Source organism: Phyllostomus discolor, chromosome 6 (genome assembly GCF_004126475.2).
Source record: "Phyllostomus discolor isolate MPI-MPIP mPhyDis1 chromosome 6, mPhyDis1.pri.v3, whole genome shotgun sequence".
NCBI lineage: Eukaryota > Metazoa > Chordata > Mammalia > Chiroptera > Phyllostomidae > Phyllostomus > Phyllostomus discolor.
The window spans coordinates 15,109,528-15,136,150 of NC_040908.2; the positions used below are offsets into that span (position 1 = coordinate 15,109,528).

Consider the following 26,623-nt stretch of genomic DNA (forward strand, 5'->3'; position numbering starts at 1 on the left):
GTCTCCTGCCCAGTGCTCCGTCTTAGCCAGTCGGTGTGGGGAACTCCGACGCTCTTTGTCCTCTGGAAACCTACTCAGCAGCTCTGTGTGGACACACTCAAGGGCTCGGCACTGATGGCTGGCAGGCAGGCCCAGCGCCACACGGGTAGCACCCTAAGAGCCCCGTGGAGAAGTTTGTTGCGTCAGCTGGAAGAGATACTGGAGTTCTGTTGAGTTGCTCTTATCAAATGAGAATTTTGCACTTTGGTGTATTATGATACCTTTTATTTTGAACTTTGGCCAATAGTTCAAAAGCTGGCTGCTGCAGCTGTAGCTGTTGGCAGTTTTGTTGGGATGACAGTGTTATTTTATGAAAAATTCCTTGTATTGTTAAAAATAAATAACCTGTTTGGAAAATGTTAACTGACTGTTTTGCTTAAACTCTTCTCCTTTACCTTCGTCATTTAGTGACTAAGCCCCTCAGCCTAATGTCCACCGTCTGCCATTTCAGCCTCTCATTCCCCCTCCTGTGTGGGAGCTCAGCTGACAGCAAACCTTGCAAGTCACACAAGTGATTTGCAAGTTGTACTTGTCAAATTCCCTGCTTTTTCTGTTTCTGCTTTTGTTCACACTGTTTTGGCTTCGGTTGGACTGACCAAGGAAGTAATAAAATAGCTTGTTTTGTTTTGCCACGTTGGGTTCTTCATTTGCACTCACAAATCTGAGCTCAAATCATGGATGTGCTGTCAGGGGCGCTTTGGCCACCACTCTTCCCGTCTCCCCAGTCATCTGCAGGGAGGGCAGGAGTGGACCATTTTTCCTGTGGCTTGTAACGGTTAAGCAAAAAGTTGGACACTGTGTGAGCGGACTTAGTGTTTTGCATCATGCTGAGAGGCATTATAATTTTCCTTGGTAGCATAGTTCATTTTACTTTATTTTTATCTTTTCAAAGGATTCATTTACTTTAAAGATTATTATGTAGCATTCAAGGTATTTTTAGAGGCTAATTAGGGAGGCAGGTCACCTTTGATTTAGCAAATGTTCTAAAAAAATGCTCATTGAAGGCAAGTAAGAAGTGCTAATTTTGTGGATTAGACATTATCTCTCCCTTAGATTTTGAGGATTCCTTTGTTCTGGTGTTTCAGAGTATTTTATTTTCTTGGAATTCATGGAATGTTTGAAAAAAAAATTTAAGAATAGCAGTTAATATTAAAGTCAGCCTAGTTGTAGCTGAATACATATGTAAAAATAAATGAATAAATCTGGCTTTGATGCTGATTATAATTTATTAAAATATGACTGATAAATTGCTAAACTAACCTAGCATTTATTTTATAAAGAGTTAGGTTTATTTATATACATTATATCTCATTTAATCACACAGTAATTCTGAGATACAGATTTTTATCCCATTTTTTAATATTAACTTTATTGAGATATAATTTATATATAATAAAATGTACCTATTTTAGTTATACAGCTACATAAACCTTGGCATTTGTAAGCACCTATATTAATTACTACACCATAGTCAAGCATATAACATTTTCATCCCCCAAAGATCTAGAGCGTTTCCTTCCTTCCCTAAGTCACCATCTCCCCACCCTCCAAGCTTTTATCCTCTTTGAAATTAAAGTTTTTTCTGTTTTAGAATTTCTTGTAAATTGAATCATATACTATGCAGTTTTTGTATACGGCTTCTTTCATTCTGATTTTCAAATGTTGAGCTAGTATTTCATTTCTGGAATTTATCCACTTTATCATTATGTATTATCCTTTTTATGTATTGCTGGGTTTGATTAACATATTCTTTTAAGGATATTTGCATCTATATTTGATGCTGTAATTCTGTACTTTCTTGTAGTTCTTTGCTTGGTTTTGCTATCAGAGTTAATGCTGGCCTCGTAAAGTGAGTTGGGACGTGTTCAGTGCTCTTCTGTTTTCTGAGTTTGTGAAGCACTGATTTTATTTATTCCTTAAATGTTTGGTAGGTTCACTAGTGAAGCCATCTAGGCCTGGAGTGTGTGTGTGTAAGAGTGTGTGGGTAGCTTTTTTAAAAATTACAAATGCAATTTAACAGATATAAATAAGGCTAGCAGGTTATTTAATTATTTTTAAGTGAGGTTTTGTAGTCTTGTCTTTCAAGGAATTTGTTCATTTCATCTAAGTTGTTGAATGTATCAGCATATTGTTATTTATAATACTTTCCTTATTATCTTTTTACTGCCTGTATGATCTGTCTAATGACCCCTTTTATCTTTCCTGATGCTGGTAAAATTGTGCCTGTCTTTTCTTTGCTTTTCTTGTTAGTTTAGCTAGAGGATTCACCATTTTATTAGTCTTTTCCATGACTGGTCCAGTGTTTAGAATATGCATCTTTAACTTTTCACAGCCTGCTACTAAAAATATTGTAACTTTTCATTTATAATGTAAGAACCTAACAACAGTTTATACTTTTCTTTCCTCTACTCCCAATTGTTCTGTGCTATTGTTGTCATACATTTTATATCTTCATATATTATAAAGCTTATGGGCTTTGTCTTTAGTAAAATGTCTTTTCAAATCTTACCCATATTTTTCTAAACTATTTTTTTTCTATAATTCAGTTTTGAAAATTCTTTATATATTTTATATAAGTCCTTTCTTTATCAGATGTGTGATTCACAGATATTTTCTCCTTGGGCTCATCTTTTCATTGTCTTACCAACTCAGAAGTTTTGATGAAGTTCAGTTTATCTTTTTTTTTTTAATTATGCTTTTGGTGTCCCATGTAAGAACTTTGACTAACCCAAGACACAAAGGTTTTCATAATATGCTTTCTTCTAGACATTTCGTAGGGTTAGGTTTTACATTTAAGTCTATGATCCATTTTAAGTTCATTTTTGTATATGGTTCAAGTTCAAAAATTAATTGTCCATATATATATGAGGCTCTTTCTGGATTCTGTAGTCTGTTCTGTTGACTTGTATGTCTAATTTTATGTTTTCATTACTGTAGTTGTATAAAGTCTTGAAATTAAGTAGTATAAATACTCCAATTTTCTTTCTCTTTCTTAATGGATGTGGAAATTCTAGGTCTTTTTGCATTTTCATATAAAATATGGAATCATCTTGTCAGTTTTTTAGTTTTCCATGTTTTTCACTATTCCATGTATAGATCTTGTACTTTTTTGGTCATGTTTATTTTGATGTTACTGTAAATTGTGTTTTTGGGGGGCTTCAGTTTCTGATAGTTCATTGCTGGTATACAGAGATACAATTGATTTTTTGTCTGTCGACATTAGCTCCCGGAGCCTTGGTAAGCTCATGTATGAGTTGTAGTAGCTCGTGTGTAGCTTCTATAGGATTTTCCACATGCAAGTTACTACAACTCATACATGAGCTGTCAGCTGTGAAAATGGACAATTTTATTTCTTCCTGCCCAATCTGAATGTCTTTTATTTTTCTTGCCTTAGTGCACTGACTAGAATCTCCTACTTCATGTTGAATACAAGGGTTGAGAGCAAACATCTGTGCCTTGTTCCAGATTTTAGCAGAGACGCATTTGGTCTTTCCCCATTAAGTACAGTTCGGCTGTATATTTTTCACTGGTACCCTTTATCAGTTTGAGGAAGTTTCCTTCTATTCCTAGTTAGTTGAGAGGTTTTTTAAATTTGTTTGTTTGTTTCAAAATCAGAAATGGAGGTATTTTGACAAATACATTCCTTCATCTATTATGATGATCATGTATTGTTGATTTTTTATGTTACCAGTATGATGGATTTCACTGATTGATTTTTGAATATTAACTTACCTTGCATCTTTCATATAAAGTTTAGTTGGTCATGATGTATTAATTTTTTTATATACTGTTGGATTCAATTTTCTAAAACTTTGTTTAGAATTTTGCAGTTATGTTCATGGGTGATAATTGGCTTGTACAATAGTTTTCATTTAATCCTTTTTTCTGGCTTTGGCATCATAACAAAGCTGACTTTGAGAAAGAATGTGTTGTGATGAAAACCCTTTTCTTCATTTTTTGGGGAATGGTCTGTGAGGAAGTCATATTACTTCTTCCTTAGCTGTTTGGTGTGATTTGTTAGTGAAACCATGTGGGCCTGGAGTTTTCTTTATGGAAAGGCTTTAAAGTACACATTCAGTTTCCTTAGTAGAACCAGTCAGGTTATCTGCTTCTTGGGTGAGTGTTGGCAGTTCATATCTTGAAAGGAGTTTGTCCATTTCATCTAAGTTGTTGAACTTATTGGCATAAAGTTTTTCATAGTAAAAAAATATGTAATGATTCACATCTGCTTTTCCTGATATTGGTAATTTGTTTTCTTCTCCCACCTCCCCTCCTTTTTTTTACCAGTCTGGCTAGTTTTTCAATTTTACTCATCTTCTCAGAGAATTAGCTTTTGGTTTTATCCATCTTTTCTGTTCTTCTGTTTTCTTTTACATGAATTTCCTTTCTCATCTTCTCTTGCTTTGGGTTTACTTGCTCTCCTTTCTCTAGTTTGTTAAGATGGAAGCTCTGATCATTGATTTGAGAACTTTCTTCTTTTCTAATATTGGTGTTTAATGCTATAGATTCTTAACTACTGCTTTAGCTGTATCCCACTGGTCTGGATATGTTATATTTTCATTTTAATTCTTTATATTTTTAATTTCCCTTTTGATTTCTTCTTAGACCCATGGGTTATTTGGAAATGTGCAGGATTTTCTGAGTTTTTCAGAAATCTTTTATTGATTTTGAATTTAATTCCATTATGATCCCAAAACATGCTTTGGATAACTTACATCCTTTTTAATGTATTGAGACTTGTTTTATGGCCTAGGATGTGGACTATTTTAGTAAACATATAGCATCTTGTGAGGGTACAAAGTCGGTGCCAACAAATGCCTATATGTCTATTAATTATCTTTGTATTTAAGGCGATCCCTCTTTTTCTTTCTTTCTTTCTTTTGCACGATAATGGCACTGGCAATAGTGCCTTCAGATCAGAAAAGATAAACTAATATTTTCTCAGAGGAGGTAAAGTAGAGATTTTAAAGTTCTGGTCTGACTTAAGAACGAAGGGTACTTAGGAAACTAGGTTCTTAAGGGAAGTGTTTGGAAGCCCCATCCGCTTCTGTTTGTTTTGAATTAGTCCCTCTGTAAAAATTATTTTGGCCTGTAAGAACATTGAATTGCCTTCGTCTCTAGGACATTTCAGGCATAAGTTGGCATAAGACCTTTGGGGACATTTGGTGGCCATTCCAGTTGGCACAGGCCCTCCAGCCACTTTAGGCTGTCGTACGGCAGGCTTTACGTGGCACCGCCTGGCAGCTGGTCCCCATTGATTTTCACTGGGTCATTAGTCTGCTTTGGTGGAAATAATTGAGATTTTCATATTTCCATTCTCCCAAAGATATGAACCGTGTCTTAATTTCTAGTGCATGACGTCATTCACATTAACTTCCATATACTGATTCTTAATAAATCTATCTTGTCTTTTTATATGTATTTATTTATGTGGCAGATATGACTCTTTGTTTCTGTTGAAATCGAAAAGTGAGACTTTTGCTTGATATAACCAGCCTATTAGTTCTTCATAGAACAGTTCTTTTAATACTGTTCCCAGGCTGCTATCAAATTTTTAATTTATTGAAATTTTTCTCCAGGTTTCTTCAGGTAAGATAATCATCTCCCCCCCCCCCCCCCCCCCCCCCAGTCTTTGGCCAGTTCTGTATCAGCATATAAAAAAGGAAACCCGCAGGGGCTTTATCCTTCACATTTCCTTCCCTTTTGATACCATTCACACTAATATCATCAGTAACAACCCCACCAAAAAAAATAAATCCTTGTTTTTCTTCTGCCTTTGGCTACAGGGCTAGGTTGTAAAAGGAAGAGAACAAAATGTTTTAGTAGGATCATCTTTAGTGATAGGGAATTAGAGCCATTAAAAAAAATAAACAACTTAACCAAAAATATAGCAAAATAGGAAAGCGGATGCTAGAGGATCTAGGAAATGCCAGGGAGTTTTGTAGATACAGGATTTCAAACGAACACCAGATACATTTAATTAATGGGGGGTATGAAGGGACAAGGGAAGCGAGAGATGGTGGGAATAGAGTTAACCTGAAGATTAAAAGAAAGAATTTTTTTTTGAAAAAAAAGTTCTTCTTATGCAGTCTGAATAAAAATTATGCTTCCCCTTTTCTTGGGCCTTAGAAATGAGAATGTTTTCATTCTATACGGTCAACCCGTTTGATAGTGGCGCTGCAAGCCCAAGAGGATGTGGTTGCATTCAGCGTACAGAAAAGTTACAACTCATCTCGAGTAGTTCTTCCTTTGTACTTCTGCCTAAACCTCTCCATCTGGAGAGGTGCCAGTTTGCCACTAAATTTAAATAAATAAGAACATTTCTCATCAATAGGGGTGGCAAATTTAGCCCCTCTTTAGAGCACTGAGCAATTTATGACCATATGTTAAATACCATAAAACAGCTTTAAAGACTTGGTCCCTGGCCATTGCCAGATTGCACCGTAGGAGTGCGGCAGCGCTGCGAGGGACTGGGAACGCTTCCTCGGCCCTGGGAGGCCGCAGGGACTCGCTGATGTCACAGCCAGCGAGGCCTGTTTTCAAACATTCCCTTTATGAAGGTGAGATACTAAAAGATTCCATTTTGGCATTTGGGTGCAAAGAAGGAAGGATATTTTTTTGATTCTTAAGGGTCAAAATTAGTATGGGAAGTGTTGTGTGGGAGAGTGAGTAACTTGGCAGCAGTGGATCCAGAAGGCAAGTCTAGGAATAGGTAATAGATACCTACTCGTTCTTATTCTTGGAGCATGAACTAGACTTTTGTAAGGCACAGGCAAACCAGATATCACATGCTTCTCGATTGTTTTCCTTTAGCCAACTTTTATGGAAGGAATATTAATGTTAAAAACAATTTTTAAAATTTCATCCCACCGGGCTGCCAATATGATGCTTCCTTTTCTTCCAGGAGTATGACTCATTATTCGGTGAACTCCAAATATTAGTTTTTCTTCTTACTATCATCACAGCCTGTGAATCATTTATGGCATTCAGTGGGCTCAGGGCTGAGAGAATGAAGGTGTGTGCCAGCAGACATGTGATTTTTGGGCAAGTAATGCTGCAGGACCCTAGATGGACGTTTAACACATGTGAGGAAACCACTGGCTCGGGCAGGCGCAGTGTTATTAAATAGGAACAGGCACCAGAGATCTTTGTGCGAGATTTTTCTCACTGTTCTCTCTGAAGGATACTTCTTCCTACAAAGAAGATGATGCAATTTGGCTGTCCAAGGTCCAGGATTCCTAGCCTTCTTGAATGTGTAAATGCCAGCCCGAAGGCTGATTTCCTGTCAGTTCCTGTGTGGTTTGCACTATATCCTCTTTGCTGTATATCAGCACTTTAGGTCAGCTATCATAACTGCTATCCTGTAAATTCTTGGCAATTTGATCTCAGTTTGCAGAAGGCAGCTGGTACACTTCTCTAGGAAGTGCAGCTGGAGAGCCTCTGTCTCCCTCTTCCCAAGGCCAGGAAGTACACTATTGTTTTCCATCGCTGCGTTCTTCCTTTAAAAGAACAAAAATCTTAGAACTTTGGCAAATTCGAAAAGTGCTGGGTAGTAATTTGAAATTGCCCTTTCCATTTTGTTGATCTAGGGCAAAAAGGCAAAAACTTGAGTGATCTTTGATATCCTTTGAAATCTTGTCTGTTTTTTCCGTAAATACATATATGCGCACTCGTGGGAGACCCTTTTCCCCCACTCGTTGCAGATGAAGTCGTGCTTGAGTCATCAGTCACATCAAGATGTTTTGTTTGGGGGACTTGATTTTCATGAATAGTCTAATTACTTAGGCCATGTTATTGCCCGGTTAGTTTTTCTGTTTCTTTCCCTTAACAGTGGGATTTTTCTATTCCTGTTCCGGCATCCATTAAGATTATTCACTTTGGATATGACTTGAGTATTTGCATTGGATTTTCAAACTCTATGGAACACAGAGATATTTAAAGCACATTTCTTCACTGTTTAATGTTAAGATAAATGTATCTTTTGAGTTGTTCCAATTTATGCCATAATGGGTGAACTATGTTGTGGAATTTAGAAAAGTGAGCAATTTTCCTCCTCTCTTATGACTCAGAATTCTCATTTTGGCAAGTTGATTTTATTTATGTAGAATAGGAATTACCTTTAGCCCAGTTCATCTAAGAGAAGAACCTATTTCTAGAGAATACAAACTTATGCGTGAGTTATTTTAAATATTATTCCTAACAGCCCATCATGGCACAGATCATTTCTACTTATGAGTCTTCTTTTCATCTTTATAAAAACTCCATCCTCTGTAAGGTTCAACAACATTAGCATAGCTCTTAGTCTCTTTTGTGTTCTGGTTCTTAAGATGAAAGAAGGGAAAGAAAAGATAAATTGTGTTGCTCTACAGAAAAAAAAGCTAACTTCCTGACGGCGGACTTAATGTCAGACGTATGGACGTCAAGCAGTGCCATCAGAGGGATAGCCCAGGTCCTGGTAGTGCACTAAGGATGGCGTGAAAGAAGAAATTTTTGCTTTAGGACGTGGGAGAAGTTGATAACCAGATTATGTCACGTCAAACCTGTAGTTCCCGAAATAGTATGTTGTTAAACTCGAGGGGTAGGAGCCTCTGTGATCTTGAAGGTGTGTATGACTCACATAGTAGCTGATCGGGAAATGTTTGTTTATTAAATGAGTAAGAACAGGGAACTAAACGATTATGTCTTACGTGGAAAGTCTTAATTGGAAGGATACTAATTTGGGGGATCTTTAAAAGGGACAAGGGTATATCTGAGGATTTGAGAAAGAGCACCATAGTTTCTGCACTGGAGAAAGGGATAGGAACTACGAAAGGTTGCATAGACCTACCTGGTTTACAGGCATATTTAGGAGGAACCTAGAAAACGATGTGCAAAAGTAGTCTGCCAACAACTTGGGCTAATTTTACTTTGTAGAGTTGGACTAATTTTACTTTGTAAAGGACAACTGTTGGTAGGTCGATCTCTTATTATAGAATGATGATATAGCACATTGGGAAGAAAAAAATAAATTGAATTTATCCCAAGAGTAGCAGGGCCTTTGTTTCTGTCCTTGGGTTGGATCTGATAAGCAGATCATGAGATGATTAGTTAGACATAAAACGTGTTGCTTGACCATTTGCCTAGAGCCTGTCACGATAAAGAGTGAATGCTGCCTAATGTTGAAATAAGACAGTTAGGTCATTTTAACATAGAACATATTGCAAAATTGCTTCTTTTCCAGTTAATTTTTTCTATTGTTCCTGTCTTCTTGTTTCTCCTTTTTCTGTTTTTCTGAGTGTAATTTCATTACACTTTGGTAAGACAAGTTCAAGCCAATCACTCAAACATCAGATTTTTTTACCTAGTTTGACAGGGTTGACCATTTCCTCTGGAAAGAAAAGAAGGACCCCACAAATCTCAGAGTGCTTCCACCCCACCCTTACCCAGTCGTTAGTGAGCGCATACTCAGTCCCACCCGGAAGCACGGTGTTTGAGGGCCTCCCTCACTGGGCACCATCGGAGCGTCTCCAGCGTCCTCTCTTCCCTTTCTCCTTTCCCTGCTAAACCCGATTGCTTTGACAGCCCGTCCGCAGCTTTCATTTCCAGCTCCATCTGTTGCTCTCCCTTTGAATATCTTGTTTCTACCAGTGTTGCCTATTCTAAGGGGCGTATAATTTGCTTTCTACTTCTTACATTTTTAACCTTGCCTATAATTACCTTCCTATATTTTTTATCTCAGCCGATGATGGACAGCACTAAGAGTGGGCATTTTAAAAAAGAATGAATTAGGCTGAGCCTGATTTTAGAATGAAAGGAAATCATCAGTGAACTTGGAGACTGTGGCAGAGTGTCCACAGGAGGCCCAACAGTATCTCCTGTCCCACGTGCTCTTCTACACTGGGTGTGATCTTGCCGCCCCTCCTTCAAGAGTTGGAGTGTAATTTTGCTCCCCTTGAATGTGGGTGGATTTGTGACTGTGTTTTGACCAATAGAGTAAGATGAAGATAATGTTGTATGACTTTGAGGCTGGGTCTTAATCTTGTTAGCGGGAGCACTTGTGCGCGGAGCCCTGAGCCATCGCTGTGAGGTGCTGTGCTGTCAGGTAGCCAGGCCACAGCACAAGGCCACATGTTGGCCCTGCCGCCGGATGTTCTCGCCTCGGAGTTGTCCCAGCCCCGGCACCAGATGTGTGAGCGGAACCACGCCGGACCCTCCAAACCAGCCTGTGTACCAGCTGCACACCACTGAGAGGCCTCTCCCAACACTGTCAGGGGCAAAAGAACCCCCCATCTACATTCTGCCCACGTTTCTAGCCCATGCAATCTGTGAGCACTATACAATGGTGGTGGTTTTAAGCCTCTGAGTTTTGGGGTATATGTTAGGTGGCGTTAGTCATTGGAACAGAGACACTGACAAACAGGAGCGGAACAAGAGCCTGTAGGAGGTGGAAGAGGTCGGACGAGGAGCTGAGCTACAGAAGTTAAGTCTTCAGAGGGAGGAGGAAAAGACAAAAGGATTAGGGAAGAAGGGTAAATATTGAGGAGAAGGTGTGGGCAAATATATAGGTATATATTTATGTGTGTTTGTATTTGGATAAAGTTGGAGTTGGCGTCACCTGCCAAGAGGTGGAAGGTCTAGAGAGGGCCTGGCTGCCTGGCGAGGCTTACTGGCTTCAGCTCCTTGCCTTGAACACATGCTCACGGGAGGAAAGATGGAGGCTGGGCCTCTTACCGTTCTGGTCTGCCTTCCTCAAGAGAGTTGCGTGTAGGGTGATACTGTGAGCGCGAAGTACCTGAGCCCTTAGAAGGGGTCAGGGTGATTCTCCCCTGAGGGGAGCCGTGGACCAGTGTGGCTCTGGGTATGAGTTCTGAACCGCAACTTGACTCTTTTAGGATTTTGAATGACCCAAAGCTGCTTGTGGTCTTGGGGAAGGAAAGGAGGCCTGCCTTTAGAGTGGGGGCTTTGGTTTTCAGTAGCAGCTTTCTTGAGAGGAGAGGGCACAAATGTAGCTTTAGTTCTGGAGCTTCAGCAGGGCCTTTGTCCCCGCTGAGGACTCAGCCAGTGTCGTTAATCGAGTGGGGGAGTTTACTCTCCAACAGAATTGCTTTCTGTGGCGTCCGGCCACCAGCCACGTGCAAGTCAGTTTGTTTCTGTGAGGGACGACGTACTCCATGTCTACGTGCACTCTTAAGAGTCTGGACTCCTGCAAGTTGTAGTTTTCCTTAGTAAATATCTGATTTTAATGTTGCACGAAGAGAGATGATGTAGAATCTCATTGGAGTATTATCTCTGGATAACACTGCTTTCATGACAGGGTAACATGGCGTTATCAAACCTCTGCTTCGTGCATTATAGTTAGAAGATAGAATTTGCCCCGGTGTTATCAGAGTCTGCTGCTGTATTTCCGTTGGTCTCTGTTGGATGCTTGCATTTCACAACTTCTCCCTACTGTGTTGGAGTGACCTTGGCGCTTCTGAGATGTTGTGGCTTGTGTTTTGCTTATGTCTCCATCCCTCCCCTGGAAATTGTGGCCCATGTAGATAACTTGCGTTTACAGACCCTGCTTGAGTTCTTTCTGACTTGCATAATTTTCCTGGCAGAAGCGTGATTGTCTTTGTCCTTTGTTTTCATCAACTTTAAACTATCAGACAGAAAAACTATTGCTGTGACACCTCTGCTTTTAAAAAACTGCTCATTTTCTGTTGCTTGATTATTTTTAATTTTTTTTCCTATTTTCAGTGACAGTTGGCTAGAGCTTGTATACTTTTAACCATTTTTACTCTGAGAGTAGTTTTATTTTTATTTATTTTATTCATTGTTTCTAAAGAGCATTTCTCATATCTACTTTTGAAGAATTTTAATTTACTCCTCTTTGTTTTTCAGCATCCTAAATTTTCATTCATTTCAATAGATTTCCCCCACTTTAGCTACTGTGGATTACGAGACTCGCTTTTGTTCATTGTTAGACTTGTTGTTTAGCTCTGTCGTGTGTGAACTCAAAGGATCCTTCATACTATTTTTTTTTCTACATCTTTCTTGGTCGTGTTGCTGGGCATTTCAGAGTTATTTGACAGTAGGGAGTATTATTCAGTTTTTTCCTCCATGAATTCCAAAGGCTCATGCTTAGTTTGCACAGCGTTTCTGAGTGTTTACGAGTGGGTTTTTGCACGATCTTCCAAGCTCGGTTTTGTGGGAGCTGAAGTACAAGGTCCAAATCTGATATTGTTCATTGTGTGCTAGTTTGGTTTTGCTGCTGGCGTTCTGGTTTGTGCCTGTGGATGTAGTCAGCAAAAGACATATTGTTAAACAATGAACTCAGAGTTGTAAGCAAGATTGGTATGGTTCCTTCCCCCCTTCCCCATCTAGTATTCTGTAGTTATTTCTCCTGATTTTTTGGCAAGTGTTGCTTGTCTGTGTCAAGTTTGCCACATCATCCTGAAATTTCTGCTTCGTATAGTTCAGCTAGGAGTTAGAAAGAAGTATTTACAGTTGTATAGCATTCCATGTTTTCCAATGTATTTTTACTCTGATGATCTCACTCTGATTTCCCAACAGCTTTCGGAGGCCACTTACCCTGCGTTATGTGTAAGGGAGGGTTCATAGGGTCTAAGTGACTAGTCTGAGGTCACTTGATCAGGAAGTCAGGGATCCAGAAGTCAAATGCAAGACTTCCAGGTACAAACTCAATGCTTTGCCCACTGTGACATGCTGGGAAAGAAATACTATGTTTATTACCACACAGTAACAATTTGTTTCTCAGTAGAAACAGATCAAAGCAAATCAAGGTGAATAATCAGCTACTGGTGGTGAGAAGTTATACAGGAAACGAGAGCAAGCAATGGATTGCTGGATAGGTAAACACAACATCAGACTGTGATGACGCCTGCTGTACATCAGCTAGAAAAGGTGTGGTCATTTGACAAATTCCTGGTTCGGAAATTAACTGACAAATTTCTACTTGTATGTGGATTTATCTTGGACACTTGAAGAGTAATAACTTGTGGTTATTTTTGTTTTGCTTGTTTTTGAGGGCATAAATCACAAGCAGAATTTGCTGAAAATAGGGCGAGAAGTGAATCAGGTTCATGAGAGAGAAAGGCTCAGTTTCAGCTGTGAGATACAGAGAATAGTGTTAAATGCTATATTCTACTGTCTGTGTCTTTAAGACTAGTTAATCCATGATCTTAAGTTACCTTGTAGACCCTGACCTAGCAACATGGCTTTATGATTCAGGTCTATGATGTGTGCTGATATATCTTCAATTGTCTTAATTCTGTCTTTTTGATATAATAAAAAACTGGTTTAATTTGTGATCAGATTGTAAATTAAAACAGTTTTAAGTCACTTTCTAAAATCAATTGGATCATTTTCTTTAAGGTGGGAAAGATGAAGGAAGAAAACTTAAAGGTCAAGACAAGTTAAAGGTCCAGATAATAACATGGACTAGATATGTATAGCTAACATCTGTGAATGAGAAAAATTGGGTTTTCATTTTAAAATGCACTTAAAATTTATTTGGAAATTCAGTTATCAATTATTTTAACCTTAGCATATGTTTTAAATATCAAGTACCCGCTTTGTTTTATTTTATGATCAGAAGGAATCTGAAAGAAATTAGATATGATCAAAAGCAAATTTGATTCAAGTAGAATATTCTCCCCTCAACCTATTAGTATTGGTTCCTCTTAAGAGACATGGATTTGTCAGAATTTATGTCATCCTAATAATCAACTAAAGTGGAAGAACTTTATTTTTAGAGCTAAAGACCCTTTGATGTCATCTAATCTACTCCTGATTGCAGCAATTTCCTTAGTCGTGTCTTTGGTAAGTGGATACTGTGGACCCTGAGCAAGAAGATACTAAGAAGGGCTCCTGGTGGCTAACTGTACTCAAATGTAAAAAACGGAGCCTAGCAGCCATTTCTGCATAATGACCTCTCAGGCGAACTGCATGCACTTCAGGGAGAAGCCTGCACTAAGCTGCCTGCTTCCTGCACTGAACTGCCTGCCTGCACTGTGTTTCTGCCATCTGAGCCAGCCCTTACAAAGGAGTTTCTGGAATCCTGTTTCAACCAATAGAACTGAGGCTTTCTTCATCTCATCGGAGCTGTGCAGCTATATCCCACATCAACTTCTTCACCAACCAATCAGAGCAGCTGTCTTCTGACCAATCAGGACCGTGCCTTTTGGACTAGTCACACTGTGAGGATTTGGAACCCTCATTTGCAGGAGGAGAAGCAATCAGAGGCCAGGCGCAGGGACTTCTGTTTGTATAAGTCAGATTCCCTCTGACTCTGGGAGTATATTTTCCCTTTCCGCTGAAGATGGAAGAGTGTTTCCCTGGCTGGAGCTGAAACACTGATGATGAAACACCAAAGCTGCCCTGCCAGAGCAGACCAGCGCTGGGCAGAGCAGACAGGCATGGAGTGGAGCAGAGCTGTCTAGCTGGAGAGGAGCCTCTCCCCAGGGCCTCCTAACTGCAGTGTTGTTTTCACGGCCGTGCTGTGTCACACTGAGCTGTGGGCACTGAATAGAGTTTCCTTCTTCACTGCACCCCACATTGGAAGTTGCTGTCAGTGTCGAATTGGCACCAGCGACCATCAGTTGACAATATAGACCTACTGTCATTAATAGGAATCTCATTATTTATGAGGCAACATTCCAGTGCTCCCTCAAAAATATTTTTGTCCTAGGGACAAAACAACATTATTCGCCATCCACCTGACAGTTTGATGGTGCTGAAAGGGGCACCGAGCAGAGTTGTGTTGAATTAACCGTACCAGTATTGCTTTTATAGCGGTGATCTTTTTTTGAAAACTAGAATTACTAGAATTTCCAAATAATTATCAGGGTGGAGAAATTGTGGATAATGACAGTGGACTACAGATGAAGAAAAACATGCCAATATTGAAAGAAAAGGAAGGAAAGAGCCTTAAAATTACAGTTTAATTTTTACACTGATGTTGGGTAAGATTCAAGAGCTGATTATTAAATAAATGGTTTCAGAAAATTTAAAACATGTTGTATCTGTACAAACCAACAGAGGGTTGCTTAGAAACAAATTATGCACACTAACCTAATTTCTTTTTTGATGGTAGATCACCTAATATAGAAATTATTTCAACAGAAATTTGACCACTTCCCTGTGATATCTTTCTTGATATTCCGTGTTATTAAACCAAAAAAATGGTTAAGTAGATTTGCAGTAAATTGAACAATTCATTGGAAAGTCTAATGAGTTACTATAATCTTTTAACTATGTTTTGTTCAACATTATTGTGAATGATTTGGGCATACTTATTAACTTGTGCAGGATACAGGTTTAAAGAGATGGATACTGTTATATGTGATGGACCAAATTAAATTTATCCTAGTAGGCTAGTGTGTCGGTTCAGAAACACCGGGATGAGATTTAACAGTGTAAAGTCTCTTATTCAGGTTTCAAAAATTGGTTGTGTAGGTAGAGGAGAGCAGTTGCATGAAAAACAATCTGGGACATGTACAGAGTGAACCAGGGATGTGACGTGACTGCTGAAAAAAGCTCATACAGACTTGTGCTGTAGTAATGGAAGCATTGGGTCCTCAGCTTGGAATGAGGTTCTTGTGTTCTGCCTGTGCCATAGTAGTTCCCGCATGAGTGCTGTGTGGCTATTTGGGTGTCACAGTACAGAAAAAACATGAAACTAGTGTGCGCTTGACAAAAGTCATGACACATAGACATTGCTTGAAGGAATGAGGAATGCTAGTCTTTAAAGGTAGAAAGGACTAGAAATTGAGGCTGAGAGAGGTTAAGTAAATTGTTCAAGGTGGTATCATTGGTTACTGGCAGACCGAGTTCTCTGCTGTTAGTTAGTTCAGGGTTCATTCTACTCGTCACATTTTGTTCTTCAGTCCTACTAGGGAGAAGTAGTAAAACCAGTCCTACTAGGGAGAAGTTATTAGGAGCCAGATTTTGACTCTGCACAAGACTTTTTAGTAAGTGGTGTTGTCCTCTAATATCAGAAACTGCTTTGGGAAATAATGAATTATTCGTTATTGGAAGAATTGAAATAGATACCTCTTTCCTGGAGATTTTGTATGTTTTAAGGGATACTTTTGAGCTCTCAGAAACTGACTTGGATATCATATGTGGAGGGCAATCAACCATATACCTCTACGTCTCTTGTCTTGGTTAATTCTTAATAATGCCCTCTTTCCTACTCTAGGCTATCCCAGTTTAGATGATAAGTTACATGATTGCCTTCATTGTAAAGTCTCTCCTGACTCGATAAGTCTGCTGAATGAAAATTATATTGTCATCTGAGATCAAGTCATGGTGACAGTATGTGAAGTCTTTGGGAAAGTCACACAATTTTTTAAAATGTAAAATTTCAAACATAAAAGAGGTAGACTGGTATAATGAATTCCTGGGAACCTATCACCCCACTTTACAATGAGCAGCTCGTGGTCAGCCATGTTTTATGTGTCCTCCATCAGCTTTTTCCCTGATGACTTTGAAGTAAATTCAAAGTGTCATACCATTCATTAGTATTTTAGTATGCATTGCTGATATAACAACTCTTTTAAAACATAATTTTAATATTGTTACACTTTAAAAAGTCAGCACCCTTTCTTAAATCTTTTATTACCAGTCAGTATGTAAATTCCCTGGTCGATACATAATCTAGACTAGTTCTTCTGACTTTTTTCCTTCATGTTTGTCATTCATGCTGTCAGTGGTTCTGAGGTGTCTAGGCTTGTTGTCTTTTAGTCTTACATTTGGTGTGTCTGGTTATCTCCTCACAATGGTGTTTAGCTTACACACTTCTGTCGGGCTTCCTGAGTAAGGGAAACTCTGTCTTCTCAATGCAGTCATCAGAGGTCCATGGCGTCCATTTGCCCCCTTGTCGGTGCTGCTGCATTTGACTGCGTGGTTAGGCAAAGTTGGCATCCGCCAGATACTGCTATCATAAAGTACACTTTTTCCCTTTGTAATTTATCAGTAATCTGTGGGGTGATACTTTGAGACTGTATCTTTTTCCCAGAAACTTTTTTGTCTAATGGTTTAGTATCCGTTGTTGATCCTATCCAGAATCAATAATACGTTAGTGTTTATAGTTATTTTTATAAATGTCTTACCTCCAAGATTGTATCTCCTAGATTGTAAGCTTTATTGGGGCAGAATCTCTAAATTCTTTTTCTGTTAGTGACACTACTTATAATATTTTTGAGGTATTGAGCGAATTAAGAAGTGAAGATCCTCTCTTTAGAAAATGAGAAAATGCCTTTATATCCTTCCAGTTTAACCCACATCTTTAGGTTCGCATACTCTTTTTCTTAAGCTCCCGCTAGTATGCAGTAATCAGTTGTGATTTTTTAATGTTGCTTCACATTTCAGGATTTTCCTCATAATGCCTACCAAATGACAATGTCCTTTTTTCTTCTCTGTAAATGCGGAGCTACGTTCTCTGTCCATTGGGACTAACCTTTAAAACCGTCTCTCTGTGATGTTCAGTGCAGAGGAAGCGAGGCTACATCTAAAGTAGTGGTTTGTGTGTATAGATAAAAATCAAGCTTATGTGCTAAGATTTTTATTATTGTTTTCTCAGTTTGTTTTTTTTACTGTTTCATGATCGTCATCATTACTGATTTGTTTTAAAATTATATTCAAGTCCCAGCTACTTTTAAAAACCATAAACAAAATCATAGAAAGGTTGAGAAAGCTTACTCTGTTTTTATGGGGTCAAATGCATTGTAATTGTTAATAGTGAATTGGTAGTAAATTGTATTAATGAAACAGTTTATGAATCTGCATTAGAAAATTATTAAGACTAAAAATTCCTACAGTAGAATGTTTATTACTCAATAAAGTAATGCTAATTCATAGCATTTGGCTTAAAATATTGTTATTTTATGCACTGAAATAAATATACAGAAGTACAAGGTTAAAGGTGCATTTAAAACACTATAACATCTGAAGATAGGGCATTATACCCCTTTCCAAATTAGTCTGAGTTTCTGAGGATGAGCAACATAGCAGATTCCCTCTGATATACCTAAGAATCTCCTGGCTCACTTTCCTGAGAGCTGTCTTTTATTGTAAACACTGCAATAGCTGGGCCTGCTTCATTTGGAGAAGGCAAGACTAAAAGGAGAGGTCATTTGCAGATGATTTCTTAAATCAGGGGCTGCCATGTAGAATGATGCTTAGGGCAGAACTCAAAGTGATTTATAAGTATGTATTTTTCAGATATAAGCAAGAACTTCTTCCAGCAACTAATAACTGCCCAGCAACAGAGAGTGCTGCCCAATGAAGTAGTGAGCACGTGTTACCGTGGGAAATGGATGACCTTTTCTTCTTACCTTTTCTTCATTCCCTTTGTTCTCTTCTTTCGTTTCATTTTGTCCTGTAGATCTCTGCTGTTCAATGTGGTTGCTACTAGCCACATGTGGCTTTGGAGTACTTGGCATATGGCTAGCCTGAATTGAGATGTGCTGTAAGTGTGACACATCAGATTTTGAAATAATGTTAAATATCTCACTAATTAATTTTATATTGATTGCATGCATGACACTATTTTGTATCTATTGGATAAAGATATTAAGATTAGTCATTTTATTTATGATTATTTATTAAATATTTATTAAGATTAATTATTAGTTTCAGATAAGTAGTAAAAACTCTTTACCTTATCTCTCAGTGGTTTCATCTAAAGAATACATACAGCAATTACTTGAAAACTCTCCAAAGTAAATAATAGCAGACATACTAGGAAGAGAAACCAGAATTCAGAGAATGATCCACAGAGATGTGAGTTTCCTTTGTGTCCTGCCACTCCCTCCTGCGACCTCCAGCTTTTTTATTTCATGCAATATTTCCTGGTTTAGGTCCTAGGGCACCCTGGATGCTGGAACTGTGCCATGGGCATGGGCAGTAAAAGCTGCAGTGGAAATCCTCTGCCTTGGGTCAGAAGACACAAAAGGGGGCCCTTTGGCATGGAGCTTATTTGGCTCCCCTGGCCTTAACTCAGACAAGCTCCAGTTAGGAAACTCGACTCCTGCCACGGCCTCTGACTCTCTTTTGTTGCTCCACCTCCAGGTGGATACAGTCAGGGGAAGTGCATGAGAATATGGGGAGGCTATAACCCCCATGTTCTAGCCAGAGTACCAGGAAAAGGTGCCAGAAAGTATAGGGGAGAGGAGGAGGCTGGAGAAAAGGATTCTTCAATTTGTGTATGAAGTCTCAGGCTTATTCTTGAGTTGCATGAGTATGCAACTGAGCAGAGGCAATACAGCAAAGGCTTTGAGAATTGAACTGTAGTGTACTTCAGTGACCAGATCCCATACTGGTTTCTCAGTAACACACACTTGGGGAAAACAAGAACAGCATTATAAGGCTTTGGAAACTATACTGACATTTGAACCAAGTCCACAGACAATGGCTTAACACTTTCATTCTGAACCTAACTTTATGCCAATCCATTTGGCAACTTAAATGAAATGAAAAATTACTTGTAAGACACATACTTAAAAACGCAAGAAGAAATAGATATTCTGACTAGTCCCATATCTGTTAAAACAATTGAATTCATCGCTAAGAAAATAACCTTTCAAAAGTAAAACTCCAGGCCCAGATTGTTTGAGGTGAATTTTACCAAATATTTAAGGAATAAGTAGCACCAGTTCCACACAATTTCTTCTAGAAATTGAAGTGGACACCAAATTTCCCAGTTCATTTTATAAGGCCAACATTTTTCTAATACCAAAATCAGTCAAAGAAAGTACTTTCTTATACAAAACAAACCATAGATCAATATCCCTCATTTGAAGAGAGAAGCAAAACTGTTAAAAAATATTAGCAAATTGAATCCAGCAGAAAAAATAAAATAAAATGTATCATGACCATGTAGGTTTTATTCTGGGAATAAATGACAGATTCAACACTTGGAAATCAATGTTACTCTCCATATTTATAGATTAATACAAGAGAAACCATATGTCATATCAATAGTTGCAGAAAAGACATTAACAATATTCAAAATCTGTTCATGATAAAGCAGGCTAGGGGGATTTTCCTAAACCTGAACTTGATAAAGGACATCTACACAAAAGCTACAACTAACATCATTCATGGTGAAAGACTAAATGTTTTCTTCCTAAGATTGGGAAAAAGACGATAATGTTTACTTTCCCAACTCCAATATAACATTGTACTGAAAAATCATAGACATTGTAATAAAGCAGGAAAAAGAAATAAAGGGCATACAGATTGGAAAGAAAGAATTAAAACTCCCTCTATTCAGATATGACATGATTGTCTATGTAGAAAATCCCAAGAAATTTCAAAAAAAATTCTAGTAAATGGGTTTTCCAGGGTTGGAGGATATAGGTCAACATAGGAAAATGAATCATATTTTTTTATACTAGCAAGAATGGTTGGAAACAGTTACTTTACAGATAGTGCCATTATAAAACTGCCCTCTAAAAAAAAGAAAAAAGAAAAACTTAGTTATAAATCCAGTAAGATCTGTTCAGGATCTGTATTAGATGTAAGGAATAAAAAAACCTCAGTAAATGGAAACATATTATATTCATGGATTAGAAGACTGAATATAGATAAGAAATCAATTTTCTTTTTGTTATCTATGGATTTAGTGCCATCACCATCAAAATCCCAGCAGGATTTTGTAGATATTGACAAGATGATTTTAAAATTTATTTAGAAAGGCAAAGGAATTAGAATAACCAAAGTAATTTTAAAAAGAAGAACAAAGTTGCATGAGCCAGACTACTAAATTTTAAGACTTATTTCAAGGGCAGTGCAGTATTGGCAAAAGGATGGATACATCAATAAAACTAAATTGAAAGGTAAAAAATGGAACCATGTAAATGTGATTAATTGATTTTTCATGATTATGCAGAAACACTTGATGGAAAAGGATAGCTCTCTTGGCAAATGGTGCTAGAACACTGGACATCCATTTGCCAAAAAAAAAAAAAAAAAGATCTTGACCTTTGTCTTAAACCATGTACAAAAAATAACCCAAATATAAAATTTCAAACTATAAAACTCTGAGAAGACAACATAGGAGGGAGTCTTTGTAACTTCAGTTGGGCTGTGAATTCTCAGATACAACATCAGAAACAATTAATCAAAGAAAAAATATAATAAATTGGGTTTCTCCATTTGAAAAACTTTTGCTCTGCTGAAGATACTGTTAAGAAAGTGGAAAGATAATGCATAGTGGAAGAAATACTTGCAAAGAAGACACATTTCCAGAACATATAAAGAGCTCTTAAAAGTCAACAGTAAGAAAAGAAACAACTGAATGAAAACCAATGGGCAATAGATTTGAACAGACATTCCACCAGAGAAAATACACAGATAGCAAATAAACATGTGGAAAGATGCTCAATTTCACTGGTCATTAGGGAAATGGAAATTAAAGCCACAATGAGATATCATGACACAGCTATTAGAAACACTAAAGCAGTAAGGACAATGACGACCACAGATGGACCATATATCAAGTACTGGTGGGAATGTCTGGCAATTGGAACTCTCATGCATGGCTTGGGTGGCTTGTTAAATGGACCAGCTATTCTGGAAAACAGTTTGGCAGTTTGTTTCAAGGTGGTAGATATACTTCATATGACCTAGTGATTCCACTCTTAGGTATTTATCTAGCAATGATAACCATTTTTCTAGAAATGGAAATTTTATGTTTACAGAAAAGCATGTATGTGGATGTTTGTAGCAGCATTATTCATAATAAAAAACCAGAACTAGCTTCATTGGGTACATGGGTAAACAAATTGTGCTACATTCATACAATAGAATACTAGTCAGCTATAAAAAGGAACAGACTATTGATACATGCACTGAAATGTGGTGATACATTGGGTTGATTCTCAAATACCTTATGCTGAGTGAAAGAAGCAGTTTCAAGAGATTATATATACAATATGATTCCCTTTTTGTGACATTGTGGAAAATGTGAAACTGAAGGGACAGAGCTGATCAGAGGTTGCCAGGGATGGTGGGAATGTTTAACTACAAAGGGACAGCAAGGGAAAATTTGGGAGGATGATGGAATAGTTCTGTGCCCTACCTTTGGTGGTGCTCACACAAATCTATGCATGTGAATCTATTCATGTGACAAAACTCATAACTGTACTCAAAAAAGGTGAACTTTACTGTATATAACTTGAACTGGGAGTGTCACCTGAGAATTGGAATGGCGTCTAAGAATACTATGATGGGCTGTAAATAGAGAGGTGAATCTAACAAGATCAAAATATAATAGGGATAAATTTAAAATCCTGAAATAGATTCTGAAATTTAGCTGTCCAAATTAAGAATGAAGACTGTGTGGCTTAACAATAGTGTGTGTGTATATATATTATATATATGATATATGCATAATATGTATATACTATATATTATGCCTATATGATATATATGTAAAAATCTTGGGGCTTTTAGTTTATAGGAAGCATACTACAAGTCAACATCGATGTACCTGCGAAAAAAAGCAAACTATTTCAATTTGCAATGGTATTTATTAATAGAAGTTTAGTATCTAAAATGAAGGCATGGAATTTTGAACTTGATTGTGTGCTCTTTAGAGCACACCTGGACTCTTACAGGTTAGTTCTAAGAGGATTATAGACAAACTGGTACACCTGCAGAGAAGAGAGGCATGCATGATAAAGGAAACTGAACCAAGTCACAAGAGGGACAGTGAAAGAAACTGGGGTATTTAGTCTGATCAGGAGGTGACTCATGGTGGGGTTGAAGAGAGGTCACAAGAACTGCCTGTAAAGGGAGTAGTAGAAGGGCAATGCTATTAAAGTGAAACTAGAATTGTTCCATGAATTCCTAAGAACCAATGGGTGAAATTTTAAGAGAGAGATTAAATTTCAGTGTAAGGAAACACTCAAGGGTTAGAACTAACTCTTGGAAATGAATCACTTCAGCAAAGTCTTTCGTCAAATTATTGATTGAATCTACTTGCCCATTGAGAATCTCCTTCAGCCTGGCATTTCCACAAGATTCTCGCCTGAACTTTACTTCCCATACTGGAAGTTTCAGTAAATAATCATTTTATGTAGCAACTGACAGGAATAATTCTTTCATCATTGGCAAAGCCATTTGAGTCGTTTCTTTGAAACTGCATTTTCCTAGCAGTTATTTAAACTTTCAGATAGACAGCACAGCATGATGCAGTTTCAGTGGTAAGACCGAGGAGTCCTTTTGGCCCAGCTGTGTTCCTTCTGTAGCGGGGAGCAGGACGGGCAGTTCACTCTGCAGAGCTGGTGACTGGGCCTGCCTGAGACGGGGCGTGTCCTGTACAGATCGCTAGCTCCCGAGGCGCAGGTGTGCGCATACAGGCTACGCTGTGCCTGGGAATTCTGCGATTTCATGTATGTGTCATATTATGACGCATTGTAAATGTGTATTTTCTAATAGAGGAATTCCTGTTCCAATGGTCCCAATATTGTAGTCTCTCAATTTTCAGGGAGTGATGAAAAGTAAAACTTACAACTACCATTTTGTTTTTTAGGTAGTCACAACTGCTAGCCATTCTAGGTGTTTCGTTTCTTCACTTTTTTTTTTTTAAGCTCACCTTATGTCACCTCTGATCCTATTTTTATTTTTTTTGTTCTCTTGCGCACTCTTCTTTTTTATGAAAAGTTGAAATAAGCAGTATCCAAGGAGTCTGTACTCTGTGTCTGTTTCATCTTCTCCAGGGTGAAATGAAGGAAATGCAAGGCTATTTTGCTCTTCTGTATGATTTGTGTTGGTCTTTTCTCCACCGCGAGGTCAGGTACTGTGTTTTCTACTTCCCACAGAACGCCCCAGGTGTCCACTATGAGCGCCTGTGCATGGTGGGTTTTTAATAAACGCTCTTGGCTGATTTACTGACTGTTCTCCATAGCAAGAAAACAACGCCACATTTTGTCCCAAAGAGGCTACAGAGTAGTAAGCATAGTGTTTCAGGAGATCTTTGAAGCTGAAGGGAAGGGTTTGAGAATTCTGAAATGTGAAAGTGTGAGATTCTGAAAGGTATTTAAATGTACTTTGTTTTGAAAAATACTTGTGTGATGTTTTTTACCTCATGTAACTTCTCTCTCTCTTTCTAAAAAGATCCTCTCAATTGTGTGATGATTTGGATAATTTGGTATACATTTTTATTTAAAAAATTGTTGTATATTCAAATACTTTTGGCTGCTTTAACATTAAAAAATACCAACTAAAATAAAAAAAAATGAACTTCCCTAGTACTCTCCTTTAAAAGGATCCATATGGGAACTTCTTGAAAATGAAAGGTTTTTATAAGTATTCATTTTATAAAAACATTCTTTGTTTTTAAAAAGAGCTCATTGCAGACTTGTTTTTTAAGTAGAGAACTCCCTAAGTGCATTTTCAAGATGATTTTATTTATAAAAATAAATTTACTCATAACCATTGAGTAAATACTTTCTAATTTATTTGTTTAAGATTAAAGTGGGACAAATTTTTGCATCACATTAAAACAATAACAGCTTTATTGAGATATAATTTACATACCACGCTTTGAAGTGTTCAGTTCAGTGGTTTTAATGCATTTGCAGAGTTGTGCAACCACCATCACTGTTCCAGAGCATTTTCATCACCACAAAAATAAGCCTTGTACTCGTTAGTGGTCACTCCCCGTTTTCCCCTTTTCCAGCTCCTGGCAACCATTAATCTACTTTCTGTCGGATTTACATATTCTGGACATTTCATGTAAATGAAATTATACGGTAACCATACGGTACTCGTAGATGGCCTTTTGTGTCTGGCTGTTCTCACTTAGCTTAAAGTTTTCAAGGTTCATCTACATTGCAACACGTAACTACCTTTGTAAAAAATAGCCGAATGATACTCCATTATTTATATATTTCTCACATTTTATTTATCTGTTCTTGAGTTGATGGACATTAGGCTGTTTCTACTTTTCTATTGTAAATAATGCTGCTAGTTTTTGTGTGAGCATGTTTTCATTTTTCTTGAGTATATACCTAGGAGTGGAATTCATGGGTCATAAGGTTACTCCGTGTTTAACATTTTGAGGAACTGCCGGAGTTTCCCAAGCTGGTGGCACCGTTCCAGGCCCGGCAGCAGCGTGTGCGGGTTTCAGTCTCCCTGCGTCCTTACCGAGACCTCTTCCTGTGTGTCACTTGGATTGCAGCCATCCTAGTGGGCGTGAAGTGGTGCGCCCCATTGTGACTTTGATTTTGATTTCCTTAATGATTAATGATGTTGAGCATCTGTTTATGTGCTTGTCAGGTGTTTGTGTATCTACTTTGAAGAAATATCCAAATCCTTCATCCATTTTTAAGTTGGGTTGTCTTTTTATTGTTGAGGTATAATTGCGTTATATATATTCTGGGTACAAGTTCTTTATCAGATATGTGATTTGCAAGTCCCATGTTTTCTCCCATTCTGTGAGTTATCTTTACTTCCTAGACAGTGTCATCAAAGGACAAAAATTTAAAATTTTTATGTCATCCAGTTTACTTGTTTTTTTTGTTGTTAATGCTTCTGCTTTTGGCTTCATATGTAAGAAAACACCACCTTGTTATAAAGATCTACTCTTATGTTTTCCTCAAAGAGTTCTATATAGTTTTTGCTCTTATGCTTAGATCTTTGATTCATTTTGAATTAATTTTGATATATGTTGTAAGTTAGGCACTCAGCTTTATTCTTTAGCATGAAGATATCCAATTGTTTCAGCACCATTTGTTGAGAAGACTCTGTCCTAGTCTGTCTAGGCTGCTGTAACAAACTATTATACCTCGAATGGTCTAAACAACAAACATTTGCTTTTCCTAGTTCTGGAGGCTGGGAACTCTGAAGTCTGGGAACTTGGAAGTCAGGATGCTGGCAGATTCCGTGTCTGGTGAGGGTCTGCTTCCCAGTTCAGTCTGTTTTTTTTGTTGTGACCCTACATGGCAGAGAGGGCAAAGGGTCTCTCCTGGGTTTTTCTTTAAGGGCACTAATCCCATTCACGAGGGCTCTGCCCTTGTGACATAATCACCTCGAAAAGGCCCCACTTCCAAATACTATTACATTGGGGATTAGGTTTCCACATATGAATTTTAAAAGGACACAAATAGTCAATAGTCCATAGCAGACTCTTATTTAAAAAAATTCTAATTGTACCCTGGCTGGCATAGCTCAGTGGATTGAGCGCGGGCTGCAAACCAAAGTGCCAGAGGTTCGATTCCCAGTCGGGGCACATGCCTAGGTTGCAGGCCAAGGCCCCCAGCAACCGCACACTGATGTTTCTCTCTCTTTCTCCCTCCCTTCCCTCTCTAAAAAGATAAATAAATAAAATCTTTAAAAAAATTCTAATTGTGATAAAATATACATAAAATTTAACATTTTAATACCTTTCAAGTGCATATTTCAGTGGTGTTGAGTGCATTCCCATTGTTCTGCAACCAGTCTCCCTAACTCTGTTTTTTATCTTGCAAGACTAAAATTTCATACCCATTAAACAACCCCCCGTCACCCCTCCCCCCAACTCTTACCAGCCACCCACCATTTTTTTCTGTCTCTATGAATTTGGCTACTCTAGATATCTCATCTAAGTGGA

The 26,623-nt window shown here is 38.0% G+C and overlaps 1 protein-coding gene across 3 annotated transcripts in view; it reads left to right on the top strand.

The window, feature by feature from the left end:
• BABAM2 (BRISC and BRCA1 A complex member 2) overlaps positions 1–26,623 on the top strand; it is a 329,882-nt gene that overhangs the window by 39,533 nt on the left and 263,726 nt on the right. Inside the window, exon 2 of one of the 3 annotated variants that reach the window (XM_036027790.1) lies at positions 18,410–18,493. The exons of the other annotated variants lie outside the window; for them this stretch is intronic. Within the exon in view, the coding sequence (XP_035883683.1) occupies positions 18,487–18,493 (7 nt within the window). The 5' untranslated portion in view covers positions 18,410–18,486. The remainder of the gene's footprint in view (positions 1–18,409; positions 18,494–26,623) is intronic. 3 annotated transcript variants of the gene reach the window in all.